Genomic DNA, 17,008 nt, shown 5'->3' with positions numbered 1-17,008 from the left:
TGACAATTATCTGGTTAGGGGCATCAACAGGCAAATCCATAGCTTTAAAGCAAGGCATCCTGAATATTCAAGTGTTACAGTCACTGACGATGTGGATATTGTGGACAAGGGGAAGGTAGTGTATCTTGGGGGTCAAATGAAGTCCCTGTGTATTCCCTATATGAAATTGTTTGAATATCACTTACTTGACTCTGTAATATCTTGGTGAACTAGTCGGGCATCGGCTGGGTCAAACGCTCCCGTCCTCATCACATAATCTGTACTCAAGGTCATCGTGTTGACCCAGTGACCATGACCTTGTAACGTTCTACATAACACACCCTGAAACATTATCACACATTTCATCAAAACAGAAGTCAAATTAAGTACTCAAATATTTTTAGATTTATTTCTTAACATAAAAGACTGTGTAAAATAGTCATAGAAAACAACAGGCATCCATCACAAAAACAGTTTCTTATTTATCCTGATAGGACGTTGTAGACAAGAGATTATAATAGAGAGCAAGTGTCCAAATGTCAAATACATTAATCACTCAGCCACACTGCTCAGTTGGAAATAGTAACATGTAAACCAATATGTCCTGTTATGAAGTTTGTGGTCTGTCAGTTAAACAGTGATATATTACCTCAAGTGAAAGATTTGACTGGCCAGCAGGAGGCTTGCCGAGTAACAACCAGTCAAAATCTTTCACAAAGTCAGGTACTCATTAAAGTTGATAAGGAACAGAGTGATCTGTGCTGTAGAGGTTTTGACTATTGCCAAAAACAATTTAGTGCATTGTTATATATGAATGGCTTGGGGCAGCTATAAGATGTTGCTCTCTCAGGAAGCCATCAGCTATTACAATGAGATTCTCTTAAAACAACATTAGCTCCTAAGGGGAGATCAATCTAAATTAACAGTTGCAAACCCTCCACACCTTGAATGATCTGTTTGATGAGGAGATGTACTATCCTTACCACCTTACCAACCCCCCCCCCATCCCCCCACCCAAGCCTTCTATCATACTTAACATAATATCACCACCACATCTTGACAGTCCAGTTCTGTGAGATGTACTCTCCTAACCTCCCTCCCCACTAGACCCCTATCATCTTTACATTATCTTCCCTCCATGCTTTGATGGCCTGGTCCTGTGATATGTATTCACCTTACCCTCCCCACCACCATAAGCCCCCCCCCCATCACAGTTACATTATGGAGCCCCTCCACACCTTGATGGTCCAGTCCTTTGAGAAGTACTCTCCTTACCCCCCTCCCTCCCATCAGCCCCCTATCACACTTACATTATCTCCTCTCTAAATTTTGACGGTCCTATCCTGAGAGGAGGTATACAGAAGATCTGTCCCTCCCTCCTCACCAGCCCCTATCATACTTACATTATCTCCCCTCCACACTTTGACAGTCCTATCCTGAGAGGAGGTATATAGAAGATCTGTCCCTCCCCCTCCCCACCAGCCCCTGTCATACTTACATTACCTCCCCTCCACACTTTGACAGTCCTATTCTGAGAGGAGGTATATAGAAGATCCGTCCCTCCCTCCCCACCAGCCCCTATCATACTTACATTATCTCCCCTCCACACTTTGACAGTCCTATCCTGAGAGGAGGTATATAGAAGATCCGTCCCTCCCTCCCCACCAGCCCCTATCATACTTACATTATCTCCCCTCCACACTTTGACAGTCCTATCCTGAGAGGAGGTATATAGAAGATCCGTCCCTCCCTCCCCACCAGCCCCTATCATACTTACATTATCTCCCCTCCACACTTTGACAGTCCTATCCTGAGAGGAGGTATACAGAAAATCCGTCCCTCCCTCCCCACCAGCCCCTATCATACTTACATTATCTCCCCTCCACACTTTGACAGTCCTATCCTGAGAGGAGGTATATAGAAGATCCGTCCCTCCCTCCCCACCAGCCCCTGTCATACTTACATTACCTCCCCTCCACACTTTGACAGTCCTATCCTGAGAGGAGGTATATAGAAGATCCGTCCCTCCCTCCCCACCAGCCCGTTTCATACTTACATTATCTACCCTCCACACTTTGACAGTCCTATCCTGAGAGGAGGTACACAGAAGATCCATCCCTCCCTCCCAACCAGCCCCTATCATACTTACATTATCTCCCCTCCACACTATGACAGTTCTATCCTGAGAGGAGGTATATAGAAGATCCATCCCTCCCTCCCCATCAGCCCCTATTATACTTACATTATCTCCCCTCCGCACTTTGACAGTCCTATACTGAGAGGAGGTATACAGAAGATCTGTCCCTCCCTCCTCACCAGCCCCTATCATACTTACATTATCTCCCCTCCACACTTTGACAGTCCTATCCTGAGAGGAGGTATATAGAAGATCCGTCCCTCCCTCCCCACCAGCCCCTATCATACTTACATTATCTCCCCTCCACACTTTGACAGTCCTATCCTGAGAGGAGGTATACAGAAGATCCATCCCTCCCTCCCCACCAGCCCCTATCATACTTACATTATCTCCCCTCCACACTTTGACAGTCCTATCCTGAGAGGAGGTATATAGAAGATCCGTCCCTCCCTCCCCACCAGCCCCTATCATACTTACATTATCTCCCCTCCACACTTTGACAGTCCTATCCTGAGAGGAGGTATACAGAAGATCCATCCCTCCCTCCCAACCAGCCCCTATCATACTTACATTATCTCCCCTCCACACTATGACAGTTCTATCCTGAGAGGAGGTATATAGAAGATCCATCCCTCCCTCCCCATCAGCCCCTATTATACTTACATTATCTCCCCTCCGCACTTTGACAGTCCTATACTGAGAGGAGGTATACAGAAGATCTGTCCCTCCCTCCTCACCAGCCCCTATCATACTTACATTATCTCCCCTCCACACTTTGACAGTCCTATCCTGAGAGGAGGTATACAGAAGATCCGTCCCTCCCCATTTGACACAGGTGATTGACTGTAGATGGCCTGACAGAGTTATAGTACACTGATATAGCACTGTGTCCCAAATCTTTATCGTCCCATCCTACAACGACAAATAAACATCATTAAATACGATGCATGAAACATACAGGTTAGAATTTCAATTTTGCATAAAACTCATAAGACATCTATGATAAAGTCATAAATTACTCTTTTTTTGTTATAAATATAGTATTTTATTTGTTTGTTTGCATGTTCATTTATTCATGTGTTGTTTTGTTTTTATTCATTCATTCTTTTTATATCCATTCATTCATTTGCTATTTTTTTCTTCTAGTTACATCTGACTTTATATTGCTTATCTTTACAATTTGAAATGGTTATAATTTCTAATCAGAAGAAATTAACACTCTACCTTTGAAGCACTAGCTAAGAATCGACTTTCAGGATCTCTGAAACAAATTAAGAACATAATCAACAATGTGAGCATGACAAAAAAAATCTCAGTCAAAACCATATACCATCTTAGTGTTGGGTTCAATTCAGTTGTTGCACAAAATAACATGGGTAAGCAAAGTCTAAGACTTGTTAAGTGTTGTCTCCTCCATAGCTAGAGAACTTATATTTCTAGATTTCACATTTAAATTTTGAATTGAAATACTATCAATTCAACTTTTGAACTTATACTAAATCACTGTAAATCAACTTACAAAGATGCCAGTAATTTTCTTGTATTTTGGAATTAAAATTCTTTGTAACATTTGGAATGATATTACGCAAAGGGTTCACTGCAAAATAATTTGGTTTATGATTACATGAACTCACAAGTGTAATGGTTTACCTGAACTCACAGGTGTAAAGGTTTACATGAACTCACAAGTGTAATGGTTCACATGAACTCACAAGTGTAATGGTTTACATGAACTCACAAGTGTAAAGTTTTACATCAACTCACAAGTGTAAAGGTTTCCAGCACAGCCATGTAATCCATTGTTTGTGTCCTACTAGTGTGTTTCCTAGCTGTTTCCCAGTACCAGGGTCCCATAGACAAACCTGGAAACAGTACATCATCATTTTAACACTAACAATGATTAATACACAAGTTTAATACAGTTCTCTATACCCCTATATCACAGCTATGTAGTAGCCTCTGAGCTTTCAAAAGAAAAAATTTAACAAAATATCCTCTTGGGCTGTTGGGCCAGTTGCAACTAGAAAATTTCTTTCTTGGAAGTGAACAGTCAGAGCTGCCATTTAGGCTATGAACCATATTTTTACATTGCTACCACACATACTCATTTATCTGAGTCATTCAGACTATAAAAATCTTCTTAAAGTGATCACATTAGTGTGAAAATTATTCTTTGGATTGAATAATATCTTTGAAACTAAACAAGTAATCATGTCTGATCTAATTTGACAAAACAAAATCTGATCAAAGAAAATATCTAAATACTCTGTTTTCTTTGTTTTACATCCTTTTAACAGCTATTGTTTATCAAGAACACATTCCAATTAGGTGGCAGAGGTATCACAAAGATGGATTACTTTGGGAAAAATCACCAACCAACATCAAGCACATGGTGACTTTGCGATTAGATATTGAACTATTGATCCATTGGAAAAGAGCTTGACCACTACAGCCTCTTTATCTTCCTGATTTTTCTGAAGAATGGAGTTTGGGTTTAGTTACTTTAACATCCTATTAACAGCCAGGGTCATGTATGGACGTGCCAGGTTTGATGGTGGAGGAAAGCCGAAGAACCTGGAGAAAAACACCGACCAGTGGTCAGTTCCTGGCAACTGCCCCACTTGGAATACTAACTCATGGCCCAGAGGTGGAGGGCTTGTGGTCATATGTTGAGACATCTAAACCACCCGGCCACTGCGGACAGTAGACAACTTCATGATTTCTCTGAATAATGGTAGAATAAAACGACTTACCTGACTGTTTTTACAGCCGGATGCCAGTTTGTTCCCGCCTGGGGACCATGCTATACACAACACCCAGTGTTTATGACCTGTGGACAAATGTTGAGGTAAAGTTTACACAAAGCTAAAGGCATCGAAATATGGCAAAAAGTTTATCCTGAGATATCTGTTATGTCATTATGTCACATTCAAATATTTCTAATACATCTTCACTTTTAATAATCATTATGGAAAGAAGTGTAAAAATTTGCTGATGTATCAATTATTTTGGATCGGAGAGTTATGTATTGATGCATTGTTCATTCATGAAATATATCAAGATAATTGAAGCAATATAAATCTGAAGTTGTCTCCCTTGGCCAATCCAACTATATGCTAGAAAACAACAAATACCAACAACCAAACTGGCGCCTGTTATGATAGCTTATCAAACTGCTGAGTGACTTTTTCAAAGTCATATTATCTAAATACAAGAATGGCTTGTTAGAAATAAATAACGCGAAAGCTTTCTCCCGGTAATTTTGTGAAATCGTTACAATTTTTGGTAATAGCATACATCTATCCTTACAAATGATGCAAGTATGGCTTAGTAAACCCCTCAGTTTCAATTACTTTAGATAGTTTCGTCAGTTTTTTCCCACTTATTTGTTTAAATAAGCATAGCTTTACTGAAGGCAGCATTTTATTACAACAAACAAATGTGGACAGCTTGGTTTTTAATAACTTCTTTCATTACATCTAGGCTCAGGCTTTCGTTACATAATCCTGAAACCTTCAGCCTCACCTTTACATGTGTACTGTGGGGATTCTGTGTTGATGTCCCAGAATCTGACCGTTGTGTCCCCAGACCCACTTGCCAAATATCTACAATAATCACAAAATTCAATATCAGTTTTTCTCTATTGTACATGTGATTTACATACAAATGCAACATATGTCGCCTAAAACTTGATTATTCAAAACATCACTCTGACCAGAAAGATTGCTCTCATTCAACTGTTCAAGTATATTTCTGCATATTTTTTTTAGATACCGATACAATTCTGCTAATTCACATTTTTTGTTTTTTGGTGATGATTTGCTTATTGTTCTTAAGAAAAGCATTTGGCTCAAGATAATTCACCATAAATATGCTAACAAAATAAAACCTGGTGTGTTTTACAGCAGATGTGTCTCTATACATTAAATACATGACTATGATGTCATCTTCTGTTGTCACCAGTCCTTTATGTGGTCTATTTAATAACTTAGTACATGTTCTTGTTCTGTCTGTAGATTAGTACACTTTTCACTATACATTAGTTTTCCTGTCTATAGATTAGTTGAAACTAATTTACAGATCCAGAAACTAATCTTACAGTGAAAGATAGAGTGAGACTTTGTGAAACCTACACAGATAAATAACAATTACAGGTGTACTAATCTACAGAGGACCAAGTTCTTTGACAATAATGGGTAGTCCAAACAAAGCACTGACAAAAACTAAAGATGACACCATAGCCATATGTTTTAAGATAAAGAATTCCCTTAATGTTAAAGAAAGTTGATGAAACTGAGGCTTGAGACGTAACATAATACTATCTCACCTGCCATCAGGACTAAAGGATACTGCGATGACCGCCTCAGCATGTCCAGCAATGGTGCTAGTACAGCGAGTGACCGCTCGGACTCTGAATATAGCCTGCGGCTGATACACAATGTCCAGTACTTTTTCTGTATCCTCAAGGGCATCTTTATCCAAGGTACTGGACAGTGATGTGGTTATCTCTGTATCATTGACGAAAAAGGAATAGGGAACAGTTTCTGTCTGTGGAGGGAAATAAATAAATATGATAAGTTACTAGAATATTCTTCCTTATTCAGAAATGTCTCTTCCAAAGAGAATATATCTTTAATTATCCCTAAATAACCTTACTTGTGATCTGGTGATTATGGATCCTCTCAGTGTAATTGACCTTGACATTTTTATTGGCTCTGCTGTACATGCAGAAATTCACTTTTATATGTTAAAGATGCATTAATACATGTAAATACATGATATTTAGTACATTTGCTGATCAAATATAAGTTATACATAATGTACAATGAACACAACGAATTAAAACATTTTAAATCAACAAATATTATAGAAGAATCAAGAATGTTTCTGATCTTGATCTTCAAATTAAACCACTCACATTATTTAGGATAGCGTTGCAGATGAGTTGTAGCTTCTCAGGTGTTATGTCTACAGGTAAATCAAACGAGCTGCCAGCAACTTCACCTGTCTCACTCTTAAACTGAGCGAGGATTCTCTGTCCTGTATCGCCTTCTGCTTCACCAGAGTTTTCATTGTCACTGTACAATAGTAAATATATATATATATCTGAAACTTCTTTTCATTGTTACTGCATGTACATCAAAAAGTGAAGAGTGCATCAGTATAACGAATTCATTGACTACCTGGTTTTAGCTAAAGGATGATATACATGAAGATGCTGAATGAAAAAATTTATGCAGTGGATTTTTTTGATTGAACAGTTCCGGTTTTAAAATCTTATTTAACTTTAAGACACTCTATGAGTCTTTAATTTGACAATGTAAATTGAAATATACAAAAAGAAGGTAAATGTATTTTAATTCAAACAGGTAAAGAATTGTAGCGGAAGTGGACTGGGTCGATCATCGGTGACCAGGTAGCTCAGTCGGTAGAGCACTCGGCTAGTGTTCGGAGGGTCCCAGGTTCGAACCCGGGTCTGGCCGCTACATTTTCTCCTCTCCTGTTACAGAATTGGCACCCAAATATTAACCCACAGTCTTATTGTTTGGAATGGTCTTGTATGTCTTTCTTGACGAAGACTTCGAGAAAGGAGGGAGGAGTGTAGCGGGATCGGACTGGGTCGATTATCGGTGACCAGGTAGCTCAGTCGGTAGAGCACTCGGCTAGTGTTCGGAGGGTCCCAGGTTTGAATCCCGGTCTGGTCGCTAAATTTTCTCCTCTCCTGTTACAGAATCATTTACATTTAATATAGAAAGACAAGTTTGGCACCTCAATATACCAAGTCAAAGGTAACCATTTATTCTCATACAAAAGAGTGAAAATACACACAACTAAATGTAAACAGCATACAGTTGTGCAAGAGTCAAGATCTAGACACATGTTCTACCTGCAGACAATCAATAAATGGTCGTTCGATTATATCATACACAACACATAATTAACCAAATGGTTCGATGTGTGTCATTATGTATCCACTTAATCGTAAAACATGACCCGAAACAATGACAACACTCAGATTATAATGATTACCTCATGATTTCTCTGTTGACGTTTCTTCAAAATGTTTTACCATGTGCTTCCGGTTGAGATTTAGGGAGCAGTTATTATTTAAGAGTATCTTAAATTAGAAACATATTTATTTTTGTAAACATGGGTTGATGAATATAATTTTATTAATACATAAAATATATTATTAATAATAGATAGAAATTAAATTAACTTTGATACCGAAATAACTTTTTCGTAAAATGAAATAAAGACTACCCATTAATCAAGTCCATTGAAAGCTTGACTTTCTTGTCCTTTTACAAGCGTTTGAGCGCCGAGAGAAATCCAAGGGCAGAATCAATTTTTATCTTGCAGTTGTTACAATCCGTTACATTATGGCTTTGATACTTGGAGGAAGGCTACAGTTTCCCTTTTCAACTGGAGCTTTAACGTGTTTATGTAGAAATGGTTTGTATGCACTCTACAATAACTTTTGATAATTGTTAAGTGAGAATAAACTTTAGTTGAGTTCATATAGCAACTAACAAAGCATCTCCAGTTTTGACAGATCACTACTTGACCGACCAACACAGTCAACTACAGAACTTTCAAATCTTGATCGACTCTTTATTCTGGGCATATTTTCTGTCAGATTTAAGATTATTGAAACCTTTAACTAAAGGGATTTTTTTTGTACATCAATTAAATTACTTATCATTCAAACTAACATCATGCAGAACAACTTCCAGAAAAGAATCTTCCCCCCCCCCAAGAACAATTAAAGAATGGAACCACCTCCCCACACAAATTATATCTTCTGAAACTGTACCCTCATTCAAATCCGCAATCTCAAAACACAAATATTAATTTCCAGTTCCCACATTTCATGCTCCACAACCACTCGACATAATCTTCACCATGTTGAAGTAGGTCGATAACGGGTAGAAGTAGAAGTAAATTGGAATATTTTAACAAAATATCAAAAAAAGCTTTTATCATCTTTATCTTCTACATGAAACGATTACCAAATATATAATTTCACAAACGTACCAATGCATCACCGACAAACAAATCAACAACATTGATGGAAATGTGCAAATTATAACCATAAATAGTATTCAATGTTATCTTTTGTAATTAATTCATATGATTTACCAAGTATAACTGTTTATAGGGCTGTAACAAGTATCCGAGTACTCGAGTATTCAAGAATTATTGAGAAAGATCGGATACGAATATTCGTTACTCCTGATATTTGTGGATCGCGATCTTTCAAAAGCAAAAAATAATACCTTCTTTAATGCTGTCATAGCTCAAAAATGTAAAGGAATGTACACTGAACTTTGAAGTCTGAATATCATCAATATTTTTGAAGTACTACTTTGAAGTAGACCGAAAGTACACAAGAGCTGCGTGAAGTAAAGCTAGCAACATGTTATTTTCGTATCCAGGCTTCTTTGCAATGTTGTACTGAGTACTGAGTACTGTATATGTGAACCCCATGTCAAAAACGAAAGGTAGGCTAATTATGAGTCAAAATCATAAATCACCTGATTAAAAATAAAAACTAAAGGCCTAGAACCAAATTAAATTGTAACTACTCCTACAGATTTAAACATTTTTTTCTTAATCTCAATGTTTTTCTGTAGTTGACCAAAATAAAAGTAATAATGAAAATGTTTTGATATGGTGATAATGTAGTGTATAATGGGGATCTGTATTTTAATCAGATTGGATTTATGCCTTACCATGATAATTTATATACAGTTTACCAGTTCACAGATGGTTTGACTTTTGATTCATGTCGTAATTGATGTGCAGTAGTATTTTTGAGATGACGTCATTTCAAAATTCAAATGGTTTGATTTTTTTTTACAGTTACAGTGACTGAATCCTGCTGTACTTTACCTGTAACCCTATTGCTTAATGATAAGGAATGTAAAACTGCTAAAAATGGTTTTATTATCAATCAAACATTTATCAATTAAATAAGACCATTATTGATTTATCAATGAAAACAGTTTTATTTCATTTGAATCTTTTGCTTGTATGAATGTATCTAACTGATGAATCGTCAGCCCTGAATCGTGGATCAATCTGATTCAAATACAGATCCCCATTATACGTAGTGTATAATGGGGATCTTTATTTTAATCAGATTGATCGTGGATCGGATCAGATCGCCACATGTTAGACAATCCACAGCCCTAACTGTTTATCATACAAACATCTCTTCATCATAAGCCCCATCATCCTTGCATTGATACTCCAGGGGTTCCGATCACTTACAATCTCTACATCCCTGGACTATCTCATAGTAAAACTGAAGGCAGCTCAGGGGAACAAATCTGAACCAATCACATGTCTGCAAACAGAAGTGATCGGAGCCTCTGGAGTATCGAGGATGAAGCTCCATTTGTAAGCAACTTTAAACAGATAAAATTGGTTGGTGCATGTACATAGATAAGGTATGCTCCTGCTTGGAATGAATAATTATAGCCTGTCTCCACTTTGTTCCCAGCTGTCAGAAATCTTCCATACGGTGTTCAGAGCTACATCATCATTGCAGCTAGGTTCTACTTTATATAAATACATATCTTATTTGTAGCTTACAACTGAGTGAGAGTGAGATCATAAAATTTTAATGAAGGTTTTTTCATATATCTAATTTTTTTTTTTTTTTTTTTTTTTTTGTAGTGAGGACTTGTTCTACGTCTGTCAAGAACTCATCTCCAAATGCAGACTATAAAATTAACCCGGAATTTAGGAACAGAAACCCAAGGTAAATAGCCTGATCGTTTTGGATATTAATGTTGGTTACCAGGATCCTAAAGGTTTGATCACTGTGCTAACACATTAGACCTACATGTGTATGTTTTCAAGGAGGTGAATTACCTGGTTAAAGGAATTAAGCAGTGTGGGCATTTTTTAAGAATTTTTACAATATTTTGGAATAGGAATTGATCATTGAATTTGACAATTTCCATTGTCAGAAGTCTTTATTGTGATTTCTCTAAATCAAAGGATGACTGCTACCTGCAAATCAATATAAACAGATAATTATGTTAGAAGTATAAACCATTTATCATATATTATAAATAAACAGGAATTTGGAAAAGATGGCCCTGGCAAAGAAGACAGAAGGATGGCAGTTCCAACAAGGAGCAAGGAAGTTCTACCATCAGTAAGTTATATACCTAGACTTTTTTAATGGTCCAGGATATCTGGAAAAAGGGGACACTGGTTATCTTGACTGTAGAAGGTTCCAGAACAAAATCCAGAATTGGGTTCTGATCGGAAAAACAGAAAATCCGATAAGATTCTTCAAAATTGACTAAACATCAAATATTTTGATTGGACACAGATTCTGAGTCTAGTCCGATCAGATTACCGAGTAACTTTTCTACTTACAGTGGTCAAAGATATACACATGAACAATACTACATTTTGTGTATGAAATATGGACATTTCTCAACAGACTCTTGTTATCATAATATGGTTAATGGATTATTTTTTTGAGGGAATGTCCATAAAGCTTGAATAGGAAAAACTGCGGTAAACATATTTCCTTTGACACATGTTGACTGACATGTAATCGATTTTGGACAAGGCATGTGCATGGCAAAGTAAAATTTCACATTTGTAGCGATTGATGTATTAACAAAAAATCCACAAAGAGCTGGTGCAAAAACTTCAAGTGCTAAAATTGATAACTGTTAAAGGGACAATTCAGTCTAAGAGTACATTAAAACTTGCACATATTTCAGAAACAAACCAGTTTTAATATGGAAATTAGATCAGTTGGTTTTACTGTGATATGTCAGAAAAGCCCACTGTAGTCAAATGTATGTGAAATTTTCAATCGCCATTACACATAGTCTTGTATGCCGAACCCTGAACCTTGCCGATGTAGTAAAGAATTTTTTGTCTAGAACTAATCAAGTCACTCTTACAGTTGTGTTAACATTATTAGATGCATGTTCATATGTTGTACCTGCTTTTAAAATCGTATGGATCAACGATTTGGAATTTCAACGGTGTTAATCAAAATACTTAACAATGCTGTGGAATTTGTCACTATTTCTTGTCATGTTTCATAAGGAATGTAGAACAATACATTTATGTCATGTTTTGCTCTGTGGTTATGTAACAGAACTACATCACTGAATTGTCCCTTTTAATTATGAATGTCATTTCTACAGCATTCAGTTTATCGAAACATACCCTTTACAGACCATTTGTTATGTGATTGACTTTATCAGATTTGTAGAAAATAATTGTTTTCATCTTTTGTAGATTAAGTTTAAGAATTGCAAACAGAAAAACTACTGCAATAGTTCAACACTCCAGTGGTACATTCACCATCAAAGTGTCAACAGACAGTCCAGAAATGAAGAAAACTTTCTCAGGGTAAGTCAACTTATCGTAGTTGGACATAACATTGTTGGTTAGGCATTAAAGGAAGAAATGGATGTTTGAAAATGGAGAACTTCTGATTCTTTAGAAATTTCATTACCTTATAACATAAATAATTCATTGCATCATTATTAATTTGATGGCTGTTGGTAAGCAGAAAGAATTTAGGATAAAGAATTTAGGATAATTCCATGAAGGGGAAGCAACCTGCACAAACCTTTAGCTTTATCATTGTTTTTTGATGCCTCTTGAATATGGTATACCTATAAAAGTCAATGGTGCTTAAAATTTTTATTAGTACGTTTGAAATATTGACATTATCAGGAATTGGTGTGCTTTAATACGGGAGTTTCGAGATCCCAAAACAATGTGGGTAAAGTACAATTTACCGTCGATTAGTCCCACCTTCCGGTGATTATGACGTCACCAAACTAACGTCAGATGATGACGTCATAATCACCGGAAGGTGGGACTACTTGACTGTAAATTGTACTTTACCCACGTCGTTTGGGATCTCAATAAAAATAAATAACATCCAATATATACAATTGGTTCGTTTATATTGCAGGTCCAGGTGTAACAGAGTGACTCGAGCTTATTACCTTGGTCAGGTGATCGCTCAGCGTTGTCTCGAGGCTGGTATTACACATGTCGACTTTGAGCCTCCTGAGGGTGAAATCTCTCCATTGGTAGGTCAACTTCTGTCACGAAACTATGAATAGTGGTTGATACTTTATATGAGATTTTATGAAACAAGTCAAAAAAGCTTTTATTTTTGCGAGCCTTGAAACTTCAAGACAAGTTTTATGAAAATCCATAAGAAATGAACACAATTTACTTTTTATCACATAACAACCTTAATTTTGAAGGATTTTAACGTTTAAACACGATTAAAAAATCATAGAGAATGCCACCATTTGTTATGACTTCTTAAATTTTGATATCACATTATTGTTTTAAGATGCTCCACCGCTGACAATTGGTATTTTTTCACTATCAAAAACAGGAGCAGACGATTTAGTAATTTTGTTCAGTTACAAAAGTTACTTACTTAACACTATTACCACCATTGAAAGATTTGAGCTTCTAATTTTACTTCAAGTTGAAAATCTAAAAAATGATTAATTGCATAGGCCATTCCAATTTGATTTCTTGTTCTTCAGATTTTGGGATTTTAAAATAGGAGCGAGCGAGCAAAATTTTTTTAATTCTAAAAATATTTTGAAAGCGGAAAAAATTGGAGCGAGCGAATATTTTCACAGTATTTTTTATTAGACTTTTATGTTTATTTCTTGAAGTAACAATTACTATTAATAACAGAGTTTTTATGTTAAAATATGAGTTTTGCTGTTTTCTTCAGTGTTTTCAACATTCATAACTGTATCAAAGATGTAAAAAAAAAGAAGTCTAATGTTAAGGTATTTGCGCAGCTATTGAACATATGCTATTACACAAAATGCTTTCAATGCATGGCATACATGTATTTCAATTTTAAGACAAATCTTGACAATTTTAACATTGAATAGCAATGTTTAATACCTAAAAGGAAATAGTCAAGAAAGTTTAACTTTTTGTCAATAATTTCAATAAGTAATTTGCTGTTGACAGAGCTATCAGCAGAAACCAACAAACTAATAGAAACAATCAGGGATTAGCATTAATGGAAAATATTTTAAACCAATATAACCTCATCTGACATGTACATTCTTTCTTAGTTGTCACATAATATTGTGTGGAACTGACTATTTATTATTTATGATTTTCTCACGAAACGCAAACATGAAGGCAAATGTATGTTATATTGCCGTAGAAAGTAACACGAAGTTTGAATCTCAGTAAAATGTGTAATTTACTACCGATGTTAATTTGACCGAATAGCAGACGAATCGTCACCTAGCTAGCTGTTACTAAGTCATGCAGTCAAAACATGTTTGCAAATGCAAACTACGTGGGCCACGTGTCAAAATTCACACTGGCCAGTTCTTAAGATATAAGGCAACTGATGTGTTAATTAATTAAGCTAGAGATTGCCTTCAAATAATGGACATGCTTGATTACCGTTATTCGTTCGTAAGTCGGCCAGTCAAATCACCTGTCATGGTCGCCATTTTTAGAGTGAGATCGAACACAAAGTCTTTTAAAAGAGTTGCAGACATTGGCAAAAACAGACTGAAATGGGGACACGTCCTATTAAAAAGTATGCGTCCCTCAGTCTCTACCTCGCAGTACCACTCTGCACGTGGTGGCGGAAAAACTTGACATTTCTGTTGTTGTAAAGGTTTGCAAGACGCTTGTGGAAATGGTGACTAGTAAAAATGAACCCTATGAAAATTTGCCCGGGTTCGTCAGATTCCCGGACAAAAAAATGAGGAGCGGTAAAAAAATTATTTCATTTTTATTTCATTTTCGGAAAATAGGAGCGGGAAATCCGACGAACGAGACATTAAATTGGAATGGCCATACCGAAAAAAATCGGTGGCACTATATCCTAAATCGAATTAAGTGCTGATTGCACATGCACCTAAGGCAAAATATATTATCTTATATTATTTTTTGTGCTAATTAGACATATATACACAAGATTAAATACCAATTATTGTTCTAATGATGAATGCTATTTATGTTCTGTCGGCGGTGGAGCGTCTTTAATGTTTATATATTGACGTCACAGTGATTCCAACAAAAAAAGTGCTGTAAGTTATAATACACTATTGACATATACAAAAATATAAAAATAGGTGTCAGACAGATTATGTCATAAATACAAAATACATGTATAAAATTCTTAACTCTAAATGTTTGAAGTATTAAGTCTTGTTGGTTTTGACTTTCACACTCAAGATATCCACATACCAGGCATCTGATGATTTCATGAAACTTTATTTTCAACCTTTTTCAGAACCAAGCTTTTATCGACGGATTGGAAAAGATGAACTTGGAATTAACAGAACCCGATGTGATTAAGCCAACATACCGCCCGGGTATAGACTATAGTAAACAAAATAGATACGCCGAACGGAAAAAATACCAAGATGATTATCAAGTGGTGTGAGATGTCATTTCTGATGTAAAATTTATGTGTAATATTAAATTGTAGATACTACATTTTCTGTCTTCTTTAAGTCCTTTTGGTACATCATCCTCAATACTCCAGGTGTTACTATCACTAACGTTATATCCATAGTAATACTGAAGGCTGTTCAGGAGAAAACAAGAGATCCCGGAGTGATCTTGTCGCCAACCAAAGAATGATCTATGTCTGACAATGAAAAAAGGATCTTTTCTCTGCTTTTCAAACTTTACTATCGAAATCCAAGATTGCGACCAGTCGGCCATATTGAGGACCAATGTCTCCTAAAATGCAATATGCACAACTAGAACCCAAGTGAAACTTACATATGAAATTTGAGACAGATTCCTAAGTAATTTCTCAGAAATAGCAGTAACAAACTTCAAATACTAAAATCCAAGATGGTGGCCGGTCTGCCATCTTGTTGACTGATTGGTCCAAAAATGCAATATGCCCAACTAGAGCCCAAGAGGAACTTATAAATGAAATTTGAGACCGAACCCTTCAGAACATTCTGAGAAATAGTGGTAATAAGCATTGTTTATGGACGGACCAAGGACAAAAGGCAATTTGAGTAAGATGGTGGGCTAAAAAATAACCAATTATAGGTCTGCAAAGACTTCCTTTGAAGATTACAGAGAGAGCGACGCCCAACTTAAAAGCCACACAGTCAACCATTGTACCGTTACTAGATTCTTTTGATGTATATCAAAGGATCAATTTACCTTTTTCTGCTGCCTTCAGTTTCACTACGAGATATTCCGAGGGTGGATACAACTACAGGCTTAGTAACCCCTAGAGTATCGAGGATGGTACAACATCCAATATTGGAGACAAATTATTGACACCACCACATGACCGTGCAGTGTGACTTTATGCTTTAGGTAAAGTTTTATCAGCATCCCTTCACTTTAAATTTAAAGGAAAGAATCTATGTAAATTCCCTACATTACAGAACTTCAAGAAAGAATCTTTTGTAATTTTCCTGCATAACAGGTCTTAATGAAAGAATCTTACATAATTTTCCCTTACTTCTGTAATGCTTTTCTTAGGGAAATTTTACATTTAATAAAGGAAATCTTGGAGTTAAGGAAAATTGAAGAAACTGGGCACTATGTATATAAGGGTCATATCAACCTAGTGGATTTAGGAATAAAGATGTCACCTGACATATTCGGAGTTTGAATCCCACATTGGCAATTGTCGGTAACTGGCTGCAGGTCGGTGGTTTTTTCTCCGAACACTCCTGCTTTGCTCCATCTCCAAATCTATAGTAAATCATGCATCCTTAAATGACCCTGACTAAAACAAACACGTGAGATCACCTAAACTATACCTCTTATTGGTTATCATCGCATTTTTATCAAACGTAATGAATAATATGAAAACCTGTATTCAAATCAAACTGGCATTATGTT

The 17,008-nt window shown here is 36.4% G+C and overlaps 2 protein-coding genes across 2 annotated transcripts in view; one reads left to right on the top strand and one right to left on the bottom strand.

The window, feature by feature from the left end:
- Positions 1–8,247, bottom strand: part of LOC138331424 (notchless protein homolog 1-like) — an 88,862-nt gene extending 80,615 nt beyond the window's left edge. The window contains exons 1-9 of the mRNA XM_069279028.1: positions 8,147–8,247; positions 7,035–7,194; positions 6,444–6,664; positions 5,642–5,721; positions 4,870–4,946; positions 3,881–3,978; positions 3,341–3,377; positions 2,873–3,028; positions 186–321 (exon numbers count right to left, since the gene is read on the bottom strand). Of these exons, the coding sequence (XP_069135129.1) occupies positions 186–321; positions 2,873–3,028; positions 3,341–3,377; positions 3,881–3,978; positions 4,870–4,946; positions 5,642–5,721; positions 6,444–6,664; positions 7,035–7,194; positions 8,147–8,151 (970 nt within the window). The 5' untranslated portion in view covers positions 8,152–8,247. The remainder of the gene's footprint in view (positions 1–185; positions 322–2,872; positions 3,029–3,340; positions 3,378–3,880; positions 3,979–4,869; positions 4,947–5,641; positions 5,722–6,443; positions 6,665–7,034; positions 7,195–8,146) is intronic.
- Positions 8,248–8,413: 166 nt separating this feature from the next.
- On the top strand, positions 8,414–15,625 carry LOC138331426 (large ribosomal subunit protein uL18m-like). The gene is made up of 6 exons (XM_069279030.1): positions 8,414–8,572; positions 10,802–10,886; positions 11,211–11,288; positions 12,401–12,514; positions 13,089–13,209; positions 15,420–15,625. The coding sequence occupies exons 1-6, from the start codon at positions 8,500–8,502 to the stop codon at positions 15,570–15,572; spliced, it is 624 nt and encodes a 207-aa protein (XP_069135131.1). The 5' UTR covers positions 8,414–8,499; the 3' UTR covers positions 15,573–15,625.
- The last annotated feature ends 1,383 nt before the right edge of the window (positions 15,626–17,008 follow it).

Source organism: Argopecten irradians, chromosome 9 (genome assembly GCF_041381155.1).
Source record: "Argopecten irradians isolate NY chromosome 9, Ai_NY, whole genome shotgun sequence".
NCBI classification, from domain to species: domain Eukaryota; kingdom Metazoa; phylum Mollusca; class Bivalvia; order Pectinida; family Pectinidae; genus Argopecten; species Argopecten irradians.
Note: the sequence above shows the minus strand (reverse complement) of the source record. Positions and strands in the feature narration are given on the sequence as shown.